Source organism: Monodelphis domestica, chromosome 4 (assembly GCF_027887165.1).
Source record: "Monodelphis domestica isolate mMonDom1 chromosome 4, mMonDom1.pri, whole genome shotgun sequence".
Taxonomy (NCBI): domain Eukaryota; kingdom Metazoa; phylum Chordata; class Mammalia; order Didelphimorphia; family Didelphidae; genus Monodelphis; species Monodelphis domestica.
Window position 1 is genome coordinate 98,115,541 of NC_077230.1, and position 20,673 is coordinate 98,136,213.

The following is a 20,673-nucleotide window of genomic DNA, read 5'->3' on the forward strand; positions in this document are numbered from 1 at the left end:
CCTTCAGTAAGTCTAAAATATTTGCTCTGCCAAAGTCACTTCTCATACTTCTTGCTTTCCCCTTCCTAAAACCTTCCTCATCAGATCCAAAATACATAAACTTCTAGACTCTCCAACAGATTGCTTCCTTTTTATAACATTTTAAAATTATTTTTTGCCCTTTTTGCCCACTCTTTCTACTCTAAGGTGTCAGGTCTTTTCTTGACTCATTTTTTTAAGGCTCTGGAACCAGACTATCCTCTAAACTAAGGATAAACAATGGATTCCTCCTCATAATATATTTTAAATGCATGAATATATAAAATTGCAAAGGAAATCAATTATCCTGAACTATTATCAAAATATTAAAAATAGTTCTTGGACCCCTGAAATCGATAGCTGCTCTAAATTGTTCCCTTGTTTCTATGGAAAATACTACCTTGATCCATCTTACCTGAGTTATTTTCCACACATCCTTCAAATTATGTTTTCCCTGATTGAATGAAAATAAGTTGTGGGTTCCTAACTCACTCTAAGAGCTTTGAGGGGCCAGTGAGGGAAAAGGAAAAGAAAATCCCCAAAGAGAACAATCTATTGATGTTTGTTTTGTTGCCTTTGTATTATGCCTCTACTAGCCAAGGGCTAACTTAACAAGATGCCATTTGTGGTTTTTGTACATTTTGCATGTTAGCATTTAGTATTTTCTTCACAATTAAACGTGAGTAACTTTCAGTATTCTATTCACATTTTAAGATGTATTATTTACTTTTAGCATTCTTATTTTTAGTTCAATTCTCTTCCTCCCCCACCCATTGAGAAGGTAAGCAATATGACATCAATTGTATGTGTGAAATAATTCAAAACATATTTCAATATTATCTATATCACAAAAAAAGAAGGAAAATACAGTGGTGCTTTGATACACAAACACTTTGAGTCATTAGAAATTTGAAATATGAGCACTATCTGGAGTTTTTGCTTTAAATCATCAGTGGATTTTTGAGTCACAAGCTTCCATGTATGGGAGGAGCCTGAGGTGGATGAGGTAATCAATAAAAACAAAACAAAACAAAAATGAGATTAAGGAAAGTTGAGGATTTGTGGGGAAAAAATTAAACAGTTTATTGAAAAGACACACTGATAGAAGTTGCAACAGGTCATGCATTGGAGCTGTGTGACACTTGATTCATATGTTTTTGAAAAGTTCTGAAAGGGAGTAAGAAACAAATTTTGATGGAAAGATTTTTGTTGAAATGGCCTCTAAGTGAAAAGTATGGCAAAACAGCCAAAATTCAATGAAGAAAATGATAAGTAAAGTTAAAAAATTGCAATTAAGTTTAGCAATAAAGTTACATATCATAAATAATGTGTAAGGTCAATTTTGCATTACATGTGTAGAGAGTTAAGTTATGTTAAGCAATAGCCCATGAAATGCAAACCTTCTCCACCGGCATCTTTGCCTGACCTTGAAGGTAAATAACATTTCATAAACAATTTCATTTCTTTACATTCTTTCTTATCATCTATAAATATATTTGTCATTCATAAAGTACATTTTTGTATTTTGCTTTAAAAGCATATAAAAAATTTGTGTGGTTTTTGGGGACTGAAACGGATTAATTGCATTTCTATTAACTTAAATGGGGAAATTCAATTTGACATACAAGCAAATTGAGTTACCAGCATGGCAATGGAACTAATTAAACTTATGTGTCACAGTACCACTGTAAAATGAAAAAATTATACTTTAACTTGTACTCTGAGTTTATCAATTTTCTCGGAGGTGGTTAACATCTCTCATCATGAGTCTTTCAGAATTGTCTTGGATCATTATATTGACCAGAGTAGAGAAGTGTTTCACAGTTAATCAACATTATAATTTTATTTTTACTATGTAGAGTTATTTTCTGGTTATGCTCAGTTCATCTGTATCAATTCATATAGATCTAACCAGATTTTTCTGAAAGCATCCCCCTCATCATTTCTTGTAGCACAATAGTATTCCATCACATTTTAAATATTTATGCACTTAGAATACATGATTCTAAGGAATCCATTGGTTTTACCCTTGGTTTAGACAGGATAGTTCAGTTCTAGAACTTTAAATAGATTCCATCCAACCATATACCACAGCTTGTAGCTATTCCCCATTTGATAGCATCCCTTCAATTTCCAATTCTTTGTTAACACAAAAAGAGTTGGAAATATTTTGGTAAATATAAGTCCTTTTTCTTTTTTTTAATCTCTTTACATTAGTTGTGGTATTACTATGGCAAAGGATTCTGTATCGTTCTTTGGGCATGTTTATACATTTTCTCCACAATGATTGGACCAGTTGACAATTCTATCAGTAGTGCATTAATGTTCCTTCATTTCTACATCCCACCCACTCCCACCATTTGTCATTTTCCTTTTATATCCTGTTTGCCAAGCAAATAGGTGTCAATTGGTACTTCAGAGTTGTTTTCATTTGCATTTCTCTAATCTGTAGGCATTTAGAGCTTCCCCCCCCCCCATAGGACTATAGATAGCTTTAATTTCTTCTTCAGAAAACATCTCATTCATATCTTTTGATCATTTCTCAATTGTGGAATGGCTCTTATTTTTATAAGTATGACATACCTATATATTTGAGAAATGAGACTTTTATAAAAGAAAACTGCTATAAAAACAATTTTATATTGGTTGCTCATTGTCTGTGGTTCACTGATATGGTACAATGCCCCTTTCTACATCCACTGTTAGCTATGGGAACCCATATAATCTTTTTTCTGACCAGTTATCCAAACTCTTTACCATCTCTGGCCTGAGAGCACCAAAAGCTGCTATTGTAGTCACCTCCAAAACTTTCTGTTGGTGTTGCCTCCCTTTGCATTCCCTGTGTACTCTGGGCTAACCCCCCACCCAAGTGTCATAGACTTCTCTTAACAGCTTCTTAAGTAATCTTGGGTTGGAACAGTGTCTCACCTTGACATTTTATTGATTTATGCTACTCCAGAATTCAATTTGAAATATTTAATTTAATTTGATTTAATTTAAATTTAATTTAAAATTGGTTTGGAAAGGAATGGTGGAAGAGTTCCATTGGTTTGCTTCCTCTTCTCTGACACCTTGGTTCATCTTAATATTCACTTTTTAATAAATCATATTTATTTTAGTATTCGAGTATTGTCTAAGGTTGTGTTGATGAAGGTATGGCACACGTGCCCTGCCATGCCAAAGAAGGCTGCACCATTCCCCCTCTCTACCATGCCTGAAGACATTTTTCTCATGCCCTGCCCCTCTGCCCAGAAGCCTAATGTGCACATTTCCTCCCTCCACTGATTCTAGTAATGTGTGGGGCTCACAGGCAGCTTGAAGGTGCATTTTGGGCACACAGTCTCTAAAAGGTTCACCAATACTCATCTAAGGTTTATCCCTAGTAGAGCTTGATATCCTCTCATATCCTTAATTTAGTAGGTAATGCTAAATATACTAAAAATTTAAGATTTCTTCAATGAACATACTTTGTGTTTGTTAGTATTTTTATTCTAAACTGTCCAAATGATTTTTATTTGAATCCATGAGATAGAAAAAAAGAATTCATTTTAAAACAAACACCTTTCAGTTAACTTTCTACCATGTTATATGGCCCAGAGCTCTTTGAGCAAAGAAAATGACAAATACTAGAGGGGATATGGAAAAATAGGGACACTAGCACACTATTTGTGAAGCTGTGAACCAATACAGCCATTTTAGAGAAGAATTTAGAAATATATATTTATATGTATATATGATATTTTATTTCTTGCCTTCTCAATTGAGGAGGAGATAGAGGAAGAGAGAAAATGCAGAATTGAACATGTTTAAAAACTTATAATTGTTCTAGTCAAAGCAAAAAGGAAAATGAACTTGCTTTCCATTCCTTTTTTAAATAAGAAAACACAGTTTCTACTCTTTGTGTTTTCATTGCAACATTCAATTATACTGGTTTTGTTTTTAAATACCTTATTGCAGATTAGCTCATCAATTTGTTTCTTAGATTTCATATAAAACTCTTACATTATGAGAAATTTCCTAAATATAGTATTTGAAAGTTACTACTATTTTTGAAACCCTTTAAAATAAAATTTGTTTCAGAAATTCAATTCACTACAAGTAGTTCTAGGACATAAACATTTTTATGTCCCTCCAACTCTCAGAAACAGTTTCCACACTGAGTCACCACTCCAAAAAAAAAAAGACTGTTTCTGAGAATACCAATGGTTCTATTCATTCTAAATGACTTATTACTTCTGATTCATCCCACTTTTTGTACTATGTACAAAACCCTTAAAATGGTTTTATTCATTTTTTCCTTGATAACTCATCTGTCCTCCACATATATTTGTATTCAACTATTTTTTCCTTGCCACTCTAATTGTTGTAACTGTTTTTCCTCCTTTACCATTTCATCAGCCTAAATAACAAGTTCTTTTCCTTATTCTTTATGCTCCAGGTGTTTCCTGAAAGAAGTTAAAACAAATAAGTAGAATTATTTTTTAAATTATCTTTCCATATTTTATTTCACATTGCTTCATTTACAGCTTTCAAGGATTCACTCTTTTTTTTTCTCCTTAAAAGATAGAGAGAAAAAACACATAAACTCAGTGCAACAACATGCTCCTATCAGATAAACAAAATGAGATTTTGCTATTCAGCATGCAGAATACTAATTTTGCTCAAATTTCCAGTTTAACTAACAGTTATATTTACTACATAATACATGAAATACTGATGGACAATAAAAAAATACTAGGGGACAACTAAATAGTACTTGTTAGAGTAATTAGAAACAAAAATCCAAAATTGTCTCTGAATCTACCTTTGGACAGGAACGTGGTGTCCAGACTTATTTGGTGGCAGAAAGATAAGGGAATCAAGGATGAAAAAAGAAGGAAAGGAAGGAGGGACCATAGAAAGTAGTCCATAAGTACTGAACTATATAGCTTTTTGCTTGCATAGTTTTTGGATAATGGACAATGTTCTTCCATTTTCCCAGTCACTAGTAGAGTGAAGCAGGACTATGTGCTTGCTCTGATGCTTTCTAAAAGCATGATGTTTTTAGTGATGTTGTCAGACACCTTCAGTGAGGACCAAAATGGCATCAGGATCAGCTACCACACTGACATTAAATTGTTTGACTTTTTCAAGTCACAAAATATTTTGTCCTTTGATAGACACATTGTTTCTACCTATACTTTTCATAAAATCTGACTAAATATCTTTGTTTATTACTTACTTTACTTTTAGAAAACATAATTTTATTAAGTGGCCTTTGTGTTCCAGGCCATATTCTCTGATATTTTGAAATATCACAAAAGTAAGTCATCAGATGGAATGTTTGGTAGTTTTTAGTAAGACTACTTCAACTTAGACTTAAATCAAGTCTATTTTTATTAGTCATTAGTTTATTGCATCTATTAGAACTAGGTTCAAATCTTGCCTTTGACACTTGTTATTTTGTGTGAACTTGGGCAAGTGGCTGTGTCTCACCTTATTAATTTGTAAAATGTGGGGATTGTAGTGTATTTATCTATCTAATTATCTGTCTATCAATCTATATTCTTTAAGTTTCCTTTAAGCTTTAAGTCTCTGATATATGATTATCTCTATGTAAGTTCTTTACCAAAGATTCCAAGATTATTAGTATTGTCAGCACATTTGTTATAATTTAGTATTTTGGGCCCCTTTTCTTATTTTAAAAAAGAAGCAATTAATATTTTAAAATAAAAAGGGAATATTATGCAATTGAATTAAAATGTAAAACCACTGGCTTTTGCCATTTCAGTAGACAATACATGTGGCAGACATTGCAACACTGCTCTGTACTGAGCATACTTGATGTGATTACTTACATAGGTTAAAGATTTTCTAGAGTAGTAGTTAGAGGGGCAAGGGAGTACTAGTGCATCACATTGGGGGGACCCAAGCTGTAACTATGACTCTTCTATACATTTTGACAGAATTTCCAGAGTTTGGCACTTACTACCTATAATTTACAGTTTTTTAAAGCATATAATTAAATTAAAATTTAATTAATTAAAAATTAAAATACAAGTTCACCTGTTTTTGTTTTTTTTTTACTCATTATTAGATTTAGCCCGTAGAGGAAGAGAATAAAGAGAAGCATTCTAGCTATTTTCAGATATCTGAAGAGTTATCAAGTACAAAGGAGCTAGATATGTATAGTGGAAAGAACATAAGTCTGACTGGAAGTTGGGAGACCTGAATTGTGCTTACGAAGCAATACAAGGATACTCTAATTGTCTCTTCAAACAACTTTGATATCAGTTGCAAGACATGGGAGACACGGGCACAGGACTATCCAGCATGGCATGCCCATACCAAAAAAGGTGGTGTATTCTATAAGCAAAGCAGAATTTCAGCAGTTCAAAAGAAATGTAAGATGTCCAAAATCAGAGACATCTCAATCCTAAATGTTCAAGTTGTTTCTGCCTGACCTGGTAGAGCCTTCTGAGCTCAGTCAGACATTTCTCAGCCATAGCCAGACCTACTATACATTGACCCCAATGTAGTGAAGTCATTTTGGACCTCTTTGAGTATGAAGAACAACTAACTTACTTTAAGAAAAGTCCCATTTATTCCTATGCTTTCAATTGTATTGTTTTTTAAACAGAAATGAATGTTGCATTTTGTTAAAAAGCTTTTTCAGCATAATTGATATAATCATATGATTTTTTGTTGCTTTTGTCATTAACATCATCAATTATGCTTATTGTTTTCCTAATATTGTGCCAGCTCTGCATTCCTCCTATAAATGCAGCTTCATTATAGTGTTTGATTCTGATGATATTGTTATAATGTTTTTGCCTAGTATTTTATTTGAGTTTTTGTTATCAGTTTTCATTAGAGACATCCATCTTAGTTTTCTCTGTTTTGAATTTCTCTGATTTAGGTTTTAAGAATCATATTTATTTCAGAGAATGAATTTGACAGAAATCTTCATTGCCTTTTTTTTTCAAACAGTTTGGTTTTATTGGAATTGATCTTTAAATATTTGGTAGAATTAATTCACTTGCTCTTCTGTGGGTTTTTTTTCCTTTGGGAGTTCATTTTGATGTGTTGTTTCCTTCTCTCAGACAGGGTTATTGTAATATTTTATTTCCTAGTCTTTTAGTCTGGGCAATTTACATTTTTGAAAATATTCATCCATTTAATTTAGATGATCAGTTTTATTGGCACATAGTTGGGTGAAATAATTCTTAGTTGCTTTAATCTCTTCATTGATGTAAATGTTTTTTCCATTTTTGAGACTTTTTTTAAAAAATCAAATTAACTAACAGCATATCTATTTCTTGTGTTTTTTTAAAGATAGCACCTTGTTTTATTAGTTAAGTGCTATTGTTTTTTATTTGAAATTTTGTTTTCAGTTTTCTTAATCTTTGATTTTCAAGATTTTTATTTGGTGTTTAATTGGGAGAGAGTTTAATTTGTTTTTTAGATTTTTTAGTTGCAGGACTCATTTATTGACACATGCGTTCTTTCATTTATGTGTTTAGAGATAGAAAATTTCCCCCAACTATTTTGGCTGTATCCCATCAATTTTGGTATATCTCATTGTTGTCATTATCTCTAATGAAATGATTGTTTTTTTCTATATGTTCTTTGACCCACTCATTCCTGAGGAATAAATTGTTTCCAGTTAATTTTTAATCTATGCTTTGTAAAAAAATAATATAAAATGAATTGATTATTGATTTGATACTTGTGCTTACAAAGTGTCTTCAGTTTATATCAGTGAAGTGAAGTTCATAAGTGAACTTCTCTTCAGGACCAGGTGCAAGGATACTAAGGAAACTCTTGTTATATAAAAATAAGCTATTTCTTGATAATGTATGTATTAAAAAAAGGATTTCTAACTCTAAGGTATTCTAACTCCACCCAAATAAAACTCTTGTTCTGCAAGGAACTGCTTCTCCTGTTTCCACAGGCTACACTGATCCTTCCTGAGCTGACTAACCCAAATGTTCCCAATTTCTTCAATAAACTAAACACTATTATCCGTATAATTCTTAACTTTGTCTCCAAGTTATAAACATAACAAAGACTACCTGGCTGAGCCTCAGCAAGAACCAAGTTAGGACTCTGAGCCTTAACAGACTCAGAGTCCAAACCAAAAACCAGGTCTTTCTTTGGTCTTCTCAGATATAAAACACTAGTGTTTCCCAAGTTGGAAAAGGAAAATTATTTAACTCCTTCAGTTTTTTTCTTCCTTTCCTTCTACCTCAGACAATGAGGAGAGAGAGAAAAGAAGATGTCACCTGTTCCCACCACTATGAGAGAAATTGTCAGAGACCAATTGCCACAGAAAAACTGTTATCCCTCCCACACACACTGTCAACATTTTAAACTGACACTCTCAACTGTTTCAAACTCCAATTCTTTCTCAAGCCAGCTTCTTCACTTTAATATAACAAGACTTGATTTCTAATATCCTTATAGCATCTAAGCCCCTTTATTGAACATAATTTTTATTAAATTATGGTTCCAAAAGGCTACATTGAACATTTCTGCTTTTCTGCAGCTGTTTGTGAAGTTTTATGCCTCATTACATGGTCAGTTTTTATGATGGTGCCAAGCATAACTGAGAAAATATTCCCATTCATTTTTTCCAGAGATGATAACATATATCACTTTTCTAAAATCTATTCAACCCCTCAACTAATTTCTTATTTATATTATGATTAGATTTATCCGGGTCTCAAAGGGGAAAGTTAAAGATCTCCACTAGTATAGTTTTATGGTCTATTTCCTCCTGTAATTCACTTAAATTTTTCTTTAAGAATTTGGATGCCATGCTATTTGGTGCATGTATGTTTAGTATTGATTGTCTATGGTATCTTTTAGCAAACTGTAGTTTCTTTGACAGTCTCTTTTAGCTATGTCTATTTTTGCTTCACTTTGTCTGAGGTCATGATTGCTATATCCCTGCCACTCCAACTGATGCATAATAGATTCTTTTCTTTTTTTTTTAAACATTATTTTATTTGGTCATTTCCAAACATTATTATTCATTGGAAACAAAGATCATTTTCTTTTCCTCCCCCCCTCTCCCACCACCTCTCCCATAGCCGACACATGATTCCACTGGGTATCACATGTGTTCTTGATTCGAACCCATTTCCATGTTGTTGGTATTTGCATTAGAGTGTTCATTTAGAGTCTCTCCTCAGTCATATCCCCTCCACCCCTATAGTCAAGCAGTTGCTTTTCCTTGGTGTTTTTACTCCCACAGTTTATCCTCTGCTTGTGGATAGTATTTTTTAGATCCCTGCAGATTGTTCAGGGACATTGCATTAACCCTAATGGAGAAGTCCATTACCTTCGATTGTACCACAATGTATCAGTTTCTGTGTATAATGATTTCCTGGTTCTGCTCCTTTCGCTCTGCATCACTTCCTGGAGGTTGTTCCAGACTCCATGGAATTCCTCCATTTTATTATTCCTTTTAGCACAATAGTATTCCATCACCAACATATACCACAATTTGTTCAGCCATTCCTCAATTGAAGGGCATCCTCTCATTTTCCAATTTTTGGCCACCACAAAGAATGCAGTTATGAATATTCTTGTACAAGTCTTTTTCCTTATTATCTCTTTGGGGTACAAACCCAGCAGTGCTATGGCTGGATCAAAGGGCACACAGTCTTTTATCGCCCTTTGGGCATAGTTCCAAATTGCTCTCCAGAATGGTTGGATCAATTCACAACTCCACCAGCAATGAATTATTGTCCCTACTTTGCCGCATCCCCTCCAGCATTCATTACTTTCCATAGCTGTCATGTTAGCCAATCTGCTAGGTGTGAGGTGATACCTCAGAGTTGTTTTGATTTGCATCTCTCTGATTATAAGAGATGTAGAGCACTTTTTCATGTGCTTATTAATAGTTTTGATTTCTTTCGCTGAGAACTGCCTATTCATGTCCCTTGCCCATTTATCAATTGGAGAATGGCTTGATTTTTTGTACAATTGATTTAGCTCTTTGTAAATTTGAGTAATTAAACCTTTGTGAAGATTGCTTCCCAATTTGTTGCTTTCCTTCTGATTTTAGTTACATTGGTTTTGTTTGTACAAAAACTTTTTAATTTGATGTATTCCAAATTATTTATTTTGCATTTTGTGCCTATTTCTAAGTCTTGCTTGGTTTTAAAATCTTTCCCTTCCCAAAGGTCTGACATGTATACTATTCTGTGTTCTCCTAATTTTCTTATAGTTTCCTTCTTTATGTTCAAGTCATTCACCCATTTTGAATTTATCTTGGTGTAGGGTGTGAGGTGTTGATCTAAACCTAATCTTTCCCACACTGTCCTCCAATTTTCCCAGCAGTTTTTGTGAAATAGTGGATTTTTGTCCCAAAAGCTGGGAAAATGAATAGAGACTAATAGAATTAGAGAATGCTAGGTATAAGCATTGGAAAAGAAAGAGAGAGACACCTGGCCGAAGGCCAGGCCTCAGGTAAAGATAGAGAGAAGAGAGAAAGGTGGTGATAGCAAACCTGTAGCTTGTCCAAGAAGAAGGAGGAGCTGGCCACGGGCTTCTCCATTTATTGTCTTTGATACACAAATGAACTCAATACCTATTGATAAGTTACACAATGCCTCAATACATATAGATGAGTTACATAGTGTATTGCCATTGGATAATTGCAACTTACAACAAGGTGATGGTGGGTTTTTTTTCCTCAGGTGTGTGCCATGCGCAGAATGGCCATGTGCCCATTAACAAACCTTGTCTCTCCATAATACCTATGGGTTGGACTGCTACATACAGTGTTCTATTTGTTAGGACTGTTTGGATATTGGAGCTAAAAATGAAACTAAAACTTTTTAAGGTTTTATAGCCAGGAAAGACACAAAATCTATTTTTATAATCCAGTTGATTCTAGAGATTGCCTAGCCCCTTATTTCAACTCCTGTGTGTCTTTCTTTTTCAAGGGTGTTTTCTTTTAAACATGGTATTGGATTCTAATTTCTAATCCATTTTGCTATCTCTGTTTTATAAGTGAGTTCATTCCAGTCAAATTCACAGTTATGATTACTATGCATTTCCCTGTATACTATTTTCTTTTCTTTGTCCTTCTCTCCCTCTATTTAGTTTGTCCTTCCTAAAGACTGTTTTGTTTTCTGACCACTGCCTTCCTTAGTCCGATTCCCCTCTCCTCACTCTATGTTCCTTTCTCTTATCTCCTTTCCTCCTAATTCCCTGTTAAGTAAGATAGATTTCTATACCCAACTCCAACTGAGTTTGTATGTGTATATATTTGTTCTCTTTGAATCAGTTCAGATAAGAGTGAGGTTCAAGTGTTGCCCTGCTCCAATTTTCCCCTCCATTGTAAGTTCTTTCTTGAACAACTCTTTTTATGTGAGAGAATTTTCCCCATTCTTCTTTATCCATTCTTCTCTGTTCTTCTAATGCATCACTATTTCTCATCCTATTTTTTTAGATCTATCATAATTAACTCATACCTTTACTTTCTGTCTATGTTTATACTCCTTCTAACTACCCTAATAATGATAAAATTCATAGGAGTTAAATGTATCATTTTTCCACAAAGGATTATAAAAAGTTTAGTCATATTAAGTCCCTTATGAATCCTCTTCAGTGTTTACTTTTTTATGCTTCTCTTTAGCCTACTATTTGAAAGTCCATATGTTTTGTTCAACTCTAGTCTTTTCATCAGAGTGCTTGAAAGTCCTCTATTTCATTAAAAATTTTTCTTTCTAAAGGATTATACTCAGTTTTCTTGAGTAGTTTATTCTTGGTTGTAGTCCTAACTCCTTTGCCTTCCAGAATGTCATATTCTAAGCCCTCCATTGCTTTAACTGTAAGCTACTAAATCTTGTGTGATCCTGACTGTGACTGATATATGAATGGTTTATTTCTGTTTGCTTGGAGTTTTTTCCCCTTGACCCAAGAGCTTTGAAGTTTGGAAATAATAGTTCTTAGATTTTTCATTTTGAGATCTCTTTCAGCAAATAATCAGTAGATTCTCTAAGTTTCTGTTTTACTTCCTAGCTCATAGATATTAGGGCAATTTCAACAATTTCTTGAAATATGATGTCTAGGTTTTTTCTTTAATCATGGCTTATAGGTAATCCAGTAATTCTTAAATTATCTCTGATTGATCTGTTTTCCAGGTAAGTTGTTTTTCCACTGAGATTTTTAACATTTTCTATATTTTTAGTCTTTTGACTTTGTTTTATTATTTCTTTGATTCCTTGTGAAGTCTTTAGCTTCTACTTCCTCAATTCTAATTTTTTTTTAAATAGTTTCTTCAGTTAGCTTTTGTACCTTTTCCCCTTTAGCCAATTCTACTTTTTAAGATGTTCTTTTCACCACTGAGGTTTGGTCCCTCTTTTATCATCTGACTAACTCTGCTTAAGATGTTATTTCCTTCCATTATTGTGTAGCTCTTTTACCAAGCTCTCAATTCTTGTTTTGTACTTTTTTGTATCACTGTCATTTCCTTACCCAGTTTTTCCTCTACCATTCTTATTTGATTTTGTATCTCTCTTTTTTCTTTCTTTAGCTCTTTCAGAACTTCTTCTGGTTCTTATGTCTAACCTACATTTTTCCTTGTGGCTTTGTTGAAGCTGTTTTGACATCAATGTCTTCTGAATTTGTATAGTAATCCTCCCTATCACATGGTGACAGGGTAGCTTTTTATGGTAAATTGCATTTTCTTGTCATTTTCTCATTTTTTCCAACCTACTTCTTGATTTTGAGCATTCTGTTAAATTTGAGCTCTACCCACATGAAGATCAGGAGTGAACATTATCTCAAGATCCTTTTGCACACTGCTATTTTCACAACTACTTCTAGAGGTATATACGTTTTCAATGCTTCCAAAATAGTGGGATCTGGAGAGAGATGTGGTCATTGCTCTTCTGATCTGCACTCTGGTCCCTTACCCACAAAGGTCACTTGCTCCTTGCAATTGCAAGAATTAACACTCCTGTCTGCCTGAAACTGACATATTCAAAACTCTTCGAGATGGCTAGAACCTTCCAGAATTTGTTCTCAGATTGTAGAACTTCCCAGATCACCTCCACATCAAAATGAGCTATCAGAATAGGATTTTAGTGGATCTGGTAATATAATCTTCCTAAAAACTGGTTTTGTCTTATCACTGTCTTGCTCAAAAAACCTGAAAGGCTCCACATTGCCTAAATGATCAAGAATAAGTTGTTCTTGATTATCAAGGCCTTCCATAATTTGACTCCACCCTGTGTGTTCAGTGTTGTTTCCCACTACTCCATAATATACACCCTTTAATCAGATCATTCTTATCACTATCACACAAATAAAGCATGTTTATTCTGGCCTTTGTATCTTTCATCTTGCTTTCCTCACCTACTCCACTCTCATTTTTCCAAATCCTCCCCATTCTTTAAACCTACCTTTGTATTCTATAAAACCTTCCCTTACTACTCCAATTCACATTAATGTCTTTGTCCTTTGCATTTCCTTCTATCTTTGCACAAATTAGTCCTTGACTATATTCATTTCTCTTAGACTGTTGTTTTCTGTGTGCTGGTTTTAACTCTCTTCTGCAAGAATATAATTTCCTTCAGGGTAGAGACTTTTTAATATCACCTCATAGCACCTACCATAGTACTGACACACTTGTATTTGAGCAGTTTATCCCTGTTTTATCCCTTATTGGTGCTTACTCATTTATTTTTGTTGTTTTTTCTCCAAATCCCAGTGTTTGAACTTTCAAAGTCTGTACAGAATTCTTTTTTTCCCAGTCAGGAATTTTTATAAGTTCTCTATTTCATAAAAAGTTTATTTTTTCCCATAGCATTATATTCTGTATTTATGGATAAAATTTTCTTGTCTGTAAGGCTGTATCTTTTATCTTCTGGAATATCCTATTCTAAGCTGTCTGCTTCTTTAGAGTAAAGATTGCTAAATCATGTGATCATGACTGTGACTCCTTAGAATTTGACTTCTTTCTTTTTCTGTCTTTTATGTAGTATTTTTTCTTTGACCTGAAAACTCTCAGTTTTGGTTATCATTTCTTGAGAAGTTTCTTTCAGGAAGCTACCAGTCAATCATTATTGGGAAGTCTTAAGATTTCTCAAAATATGATGTTTAGCCTTTTGATTGGGGTGGGGAGGGATCGCTCTCATGACATTCAAGGGTTCAATAATAAATCTTCTTGAAAATTTTTGATCATTTCAGTTTTTTCACTTGATTATTCACTGTCTAACTCTTTCCCCTCTGATTGCAATTTCCTTTGGACTGGATTTCAGCATCTTATCCTTCTCCTATGCTAGACAGTTTACCAGCCTAGGTCTGTCCCAGGTGACTTTGGAGGTTACAGACATGGTGCCAGTTGGATGCTGAGCTCTTTCAGGCTCAGTGGAATATCCCACAGCATACCCTCTCCCTGCAATGATTTATTCCAGTGTCTTATCTTTTTCTTAGTTCTCTGGGTTAGTACTAGCAGTTCAGAGAACTCTGCACCCTATTGCTATAGCTTTAATTTCTGTAGTTGGGTCTGTAATTTTAAAAATTAATATCTAATACTCCAAGTATTATATTTAATAAGATTTATTATTTTACTTGAAGCAAAAGGAAAATAAAAGGCTAGAGAATCAGATAGAGCTCACTAGCCTCCCACATGGAAAAGAGAGTGAGGGAAGTGTTACCCACAGCTTAAAAACCATAATGTAAAGGATGCACGTAAATGGAAAGGGAAAAAGGGATTCTTGAAACAAGGGGAGAATTCTGGGAGATGAAGTCCAAAGGATACAAAATTTCTACTTATCCAGGTCTCTGAGGGTGAGCTACCTTGAGACTAGGGTGAGGTACAGTGAGGTGTTAACCTCTGTTTCAGTGAGCAAATCATTCATCTATAAGCATTCATTAAGATGCTTAATATGTACCAATCCATATCGTGCCAGGAATTCAAAGACAAAAATGAAACACCTCAAGAAGCTTGTATTCTATTAGGAGAAATAGCATGTACATATATAAATAGATTATATGTTATATGTGTGTGAATATACATGTATGTACATATATACAAAATGAAGTGCATATGTTATATGTGTATAAAATAAAGTAAAACAAGTAGTAGTTGGTACTTGAGTTGACCTTTGATGAAAACAGAGAATTCTACAAGGTAGAGAAAGGAGTGCATTATAGGCATAGAGGAGAGTTTGTGCCAAGGCATAGAGAAGCAAGATGGAATGTCATATTTGATGAACAGTAGTAGGCCTATTTGTTTAGAAGCCTGAGTACTAGAAGAGGAATGATCTATTGTAAGCATACAAAGGTAGCCAGACTGTACAGAGGCTTAAATGTCAAACGGAAGAATTTGTCTTTTAACCTAGGGTCAATGGGGAACCACTGAAGATTCTTCAGTATGGCAGTGCTATAATCAGACTACTTCTTTAGAAATATCACTTTGCTAAATGAGTAGTGTTTAAAAAAAAAGATAAAAATGAGGGAAGTTTGTACCCAAGGGAAGTTTGGATTTTTGGTATTGAGAAGGGGAAAGAGAGGAGAATCCTCTTCTCAAAGCAGGGTTCAGGGGAGATAGCAGATGTAACGGGTTGGCCCAGAAAGAGGAGAGGGGGTTTGAAGATTTTCCCCCTTCTGCCTTCTCTCCTTAACTAAAGCTGCTCTCCCCAATTCACTCTTGTCCCTTGTGTCCCCCCTCTACTCGAGACCTAAAGGTCTCCCCTTGATCCGTTCACTCACACTCATCTTGGGGAACAGATAACTTTTAATGTTAACTCAATCAGATAATACAAAAGGAAATACCAGGCAGGGAAGAGTGGGAAAAGGAAAGTGGGAAAAGGAGGTCCCTGTCTCTATCTAAACCCTTTTCCTCTCTCCTCAAGTTTGGGGGGAACTCAGGCCTTGGCAGCCTGAGCCCCCTGAGAGAAAGTCAGGTTGACTCACCCCTGGGCAACAGGAGCTGAGGTAAAGTCTGCTCAGGTTTCTCTTCAGAAAGTCCCTTCTAGGGGGCAACTGGGTGGCAGCTGGGTGGCTCAGTGGATTGAGAGCCAGGCCTAGAGACGGGAGGTCCTAGGTTCAAATCTGGTCTCAGCCACTTCCTAGCTGTGTGACCCTGGGCAAGTCACTTGACCCCCATTGCCTAGCCCTTACCACTCTTCTGCCTTGGAGCTAATACACAGTATTGACTCCAAGATGGAAGGTAAGGGCTTAAAAAAAAAAGTCCCTTCTATTGGGAAGTGTTAGGGGGAAGGATTTCCAGTCACCAAGAGGAAAAGTGGGTAACCCTTAGAGAAAATCTTTTTCCTACCTTCTCTCTTCAATGTCTTAAGACTGAGAGAGAACCACTGCTCTCTCCCCCAGTCTTCTCCTTCTCAGAATTCCACTCCTGGGGCCCCTCCCCCATTGAGGTGATCAATTTCACATACTCTTCAGCCTGGCACTTTTTCTCTAGTGCCAGCCTCTGTCACAAATCCTCCATTTCCTGTTCACATTGTGCCACCCTGGCCCACGCCAGTTACTTATCTCCTATGTCTATTCTAATCCATCTATGCTACTTATTGTACCCATCTAACCCCCCCTCCCAGAATGATAAAGTCTTATCCTAATCTGTCTATTTGCTAATCTAAGTTCCTATCTTATGCTAAGACTGAGTTGTGGGAAGAGGGTTAGAATTATGTATCAACAAAAAATTTTACAACATAACAATTTCCTAATAGAAAGATCATTCCTATTGCAATCAATATAAAATTTAAATCTTAAGTAAAATTGAACTGTCCTATGTCTTATGAAATGCTAATTCTAGTTTTACAATTCATAACATTTATAGGTATATATATATAAACTAGTATCTAATGAAATCTGATTTATTCTGTCCCTATGTTACCTCTCTAGTTACAACATTCCCTTTTCCACCCTAAACTACTCCGTCCCTGTCTATTAATGGTTAGTATTTTAACTCTCCTTTCTATCTATAGTACTGGATTAGATCATTATTATGTTACATATATACATATCTGTTATTTGTACACATTTACATAGGTCACATGTTATTTAAATACATATATACATATATATCCTCTGGTAGTAGAGATTCATTTACAGATATACAATGTATGGGTTGTCCTTATTTATGGCACAGCCCCTAATGTCAATGTGAAATTTGTTCATATTCTAGATATGTCTGGTGGATGCATATTTATTCTAATGTGCAAGTGAATGTACTTCCCTATATGTGAAGTTAATATGATTGGTGATTAATCTTACGTGACCCATTTTCCTGAAGTTCATTCCCCATAATGTCTTTGATTCAAAGTTCTTTCCAGTTGTCCGTGTATCTTCCATCCTTTGGTATTGCTTGAAGTTTGTCACAGGTCTGAGGTGCCTTCTCCTTTACAGGATACTTACTTGCCTGTCATCTCACCTTGAAAGATGATCTCAGGTATCAGGAACTACAGGATCATGCGTGTGTGTAAGATTAACTTAATGTGTGCATGCATGTAAGAGTGAATATTCTGATGCATGTGAGTGAAACTTTATACAGGATGTTTGTGCCATCCTCATGCGTGCAAGTGAGATTCATTTTTTTTAATGTAATGAATGTAGGTAACTTTATTAATGTGTGATCGTAAGGCAGTTATTCTATTCCTATGTGGTTGATTGTACAGGTTAATGATATTTTAGCCTAGACTCAAGATTGAAATTCATATATAGGTTTAATAATTCTAAGGGATTCTAAATCCACCCAAATAAACTCCCAGAAACACAAGAAACACTGCAAAAAAGACTTGTCAAGATGTGAGGACTATTTAGATGAGAACCATTGAACTGTGTAAACATTAGAATAAAGGACAAAGAAGGGTTACAAGTCTCATTAGCTCTCTTAATGACAAAATATATTTGCTCCTAGTTATTTCTCACTTCTTTTTCTTTTTTTTTTTGTTTGTTTGTTTTAATCCAGGTTACACCGTCTCACTCATGGAAAAATGGATTTTTCTAACCCTTGGAAAACTCAGCTCTCACAGCACTTATACTTTACTTTAAGTCATCTAACTTCCATTTCAATGTCATAGAACTTGTTGAAGAACTGAAACTAGGTATTTTCTTTTAAAAAAACAAACTTCAAAATGGCTTCATGAATTATTATGACATAGCTGTTTTATCCAAGAGGGTTGAGACAAGCAACAGATGATATGCCCAGGACTGGTGTCTTCTACAATGTCACTTTTCATTCATACTCACTTGTGCACTAGCTACTGTATCTTGGCAGCATATCCCACCTTCAAGTTTTGTTTTCTTTTGCAAAAAAAGGAAAACCACTGCCCAACATTAGCAAGTTATTACTAAAATCTGAATGTCAAATATGTATAAAGCCTAAGTGAAGAAACTACGATATCTAAGTTGAACTCTAACTTGTTGTTTATGAATTTAGAACTCCACTAAGTGGACTTTATGTTATGGCAGCAGCCTACAGGCTTGTGGTTAGCACTGTGAACTACTACAACAGTGTTGTCATAGATCAGCGCTTTCAGCAGGCCATACATTATTGCACTGGAACTTGCCAGACCTTCAAACATGGAGTTGACTGTATTGTGGTACATCATAGTGTTTGTGCAGAACTCTTGCATATCCCTGTCTCTGGTGTCAAAAATGCAGCACATGCTCCTATGTTTCTACCTGGTGAAAATGGTCTTTCCTTGCCTGAGAGTGAAGAAAACCATCAAATCCTTCCTGGTATACCTAAGGTCAAGAAGGTATCAGTGGTGCAAAATACCTGCAACCTGAAAGACATTGCAGGAGAAGCAATCAATTTTGCCAGTGGAAAAATCAAAGAATTTTCCCTTGAAAAACTTAAGAACTCTAACCATGTGACTTACAGAAAGGGAAGAAAAGTTAAGAGTGACTCTTTTAATAGGAGGTCAGTTGATTTTGACCTGATCTTTGGTCATTATGGCAGTGATGGGAACTATCCATCCTTTGGTTTACTCCGGAGTTCCTCACTTGAAGAAAAACCTATGCCCCATAATAATTCATTTGAAACAAACCTTGCTTCCTTATTTCTTCAAAATTTATCTGAAGAGAATCTGATTACCCAAATATTGGAAAAACATAAGTTGGATAGCCCTTCTTCTGGAACAGACATAAAAATGTGCTTAGATATCTTGCTCAAGTGCTCTGAGGACTTGAAAAAATGCACAGACATCATAAAGCAATGTATAAAAAAGAAATCGGGGAGCAATATCAATGATGGAGGTGGTCATGATTCATTTTCAAGCTCTGAAACTATCTATGTGAATGTAATGACCAGGTTGGCTTCCTATCTAAAAAAAATACCATTTGAATTCATGCATTCTGGACATACTGAGACTACAGATTTGACTGAATTAATAAGTAACTTGCCGAACTTACAGCCAGCTCCCTTCTCTCCAATATTTGGCACTGAACAACCCCCCAAATATGAGGATGTTGTCCAATTAGCACCAGGAACAGAGCAATCCCATTCAATTGAATTTGAAGAAAACAAGCATGATAGTATTAAAACTGGAACAATTAAATCTATTCATACTAACCCCCCAAAAGATCCTTCAAATTCCTTACAAAGTTTAGCACTAAATCATCCCAGAACTACAGAAGCTATCCAACTTAAACCAGAGACCTTAACTATTAATCCTCTAGAAGATGTTTCTTCTACTGATTTCATGGAAACTCTTTATATTGAGGAAGAATCAGATGGGAGAAAAGTGTCTGATAAGACAAAAAGGACTGAGAACAGTTTTAATCAGGAATCTTTAGAAATGAATAAAACTAACCCAGAATTTACATACCATAAAACCAGTCATGAAAAATCTCCCGCCTTGGTACAAGCTGAAACTGTTGGCAACATCTTTGAAAAGACAACTATTGCCTTATCTAAGGAGGATCCTACACCCAAAGTCACTAAAATTGAAGAGGGAGAACATATAGATATTATGAAACCTAATAATCAGGAGGAGATAGATAAGCTATTATTGGATTTGGAATGTTTTTCACAAAAAATGGAAAATACACTAAGGGAACCTCTCACCAAGAGTTGTGACTTTAATTCTTTAAATAATCACAATCCTTTGGTTGGACAGATACCTTTGGATCTTGAGCCCAAATCTAATGACTCTTCACTTTCAGAAAAATATCCTTCTTGTTTGACAAGAATCATTGAAACCAATGGGCATAAAATAGAGGAAGAGGATCGTGCTCTTTTGTTGCGTATCCTAGAAAGCATTGAAGACTTTGCTCAAGAACTAGTGGAATGCAAGTCAGGCAGAGGGAGCTTATCACAAGAAAAAGAAATGATGCAAATTTTGCAAGAAACTTTGACAACTTCCTCACAGACTCGATCATCAGTATGTCAAAGCCATTCAAGTGATAAAGCCAAAGATAGTACTGCCATGGTTTTGATTCAGCAGAGCCCTGAGGTAATCAAGGTAAGACCAACACCAAAGAAATACTTAAAAAGCAAATACACATGAAAAAAAGTTTTGTTTGAATCAACGTCGTTTTACTGGGAAAATACCTGCTTTACAGTGGTAATGGTTTCACTGACTTCAATGTGTGAACCAAGTGTTGGTGTGTGTTTTCTAACCTTGCAAGGCTCTCCAGGTGATACAAAAGAAGTATAAGACATGATGCCTGCATTTGGGGAGT

At 35.0% G+C, this 20,673-nt stretch overlaps 1 protein-coding gene across 5 annotated transcripts in view; it reads left to right on the top strand.

Moving 5' to 3' along the window:
• PPP2R3A (protein phosphatase 2 regulatory subunit B''alpha) overlaps positions 1-20,673 on the top strand; it is a 227,019-nt gene that overhangs the window by 43,724 nt on the left and 162,622 nt on the right. For 3 of the 5 annotated variants that reach the window (XR_008911147.1, XM_056793650.1, XM_001364818.4), the window contains exon 2: positions 17,954-20,453. The exons of 1 other annotated variant lie outside the window; for it this stretch is intronic. Coding sequence is in view for 3 of the 4 variants with exons in the window: in XM_056793650.1 (XP_056649628.1) it covers positions 18,450-20,453 (2,004 nt within the window). In the remaining variant the exon portion in view is untranslated. Of the gene's footprint in view, positions 1-17,412; positions 17,435-17,953; positions 20,454-20,673 lie in introns of those variants that run through there. One more of the 5 variants, XM_056793649.1, reaches the window with a different exon arrangement.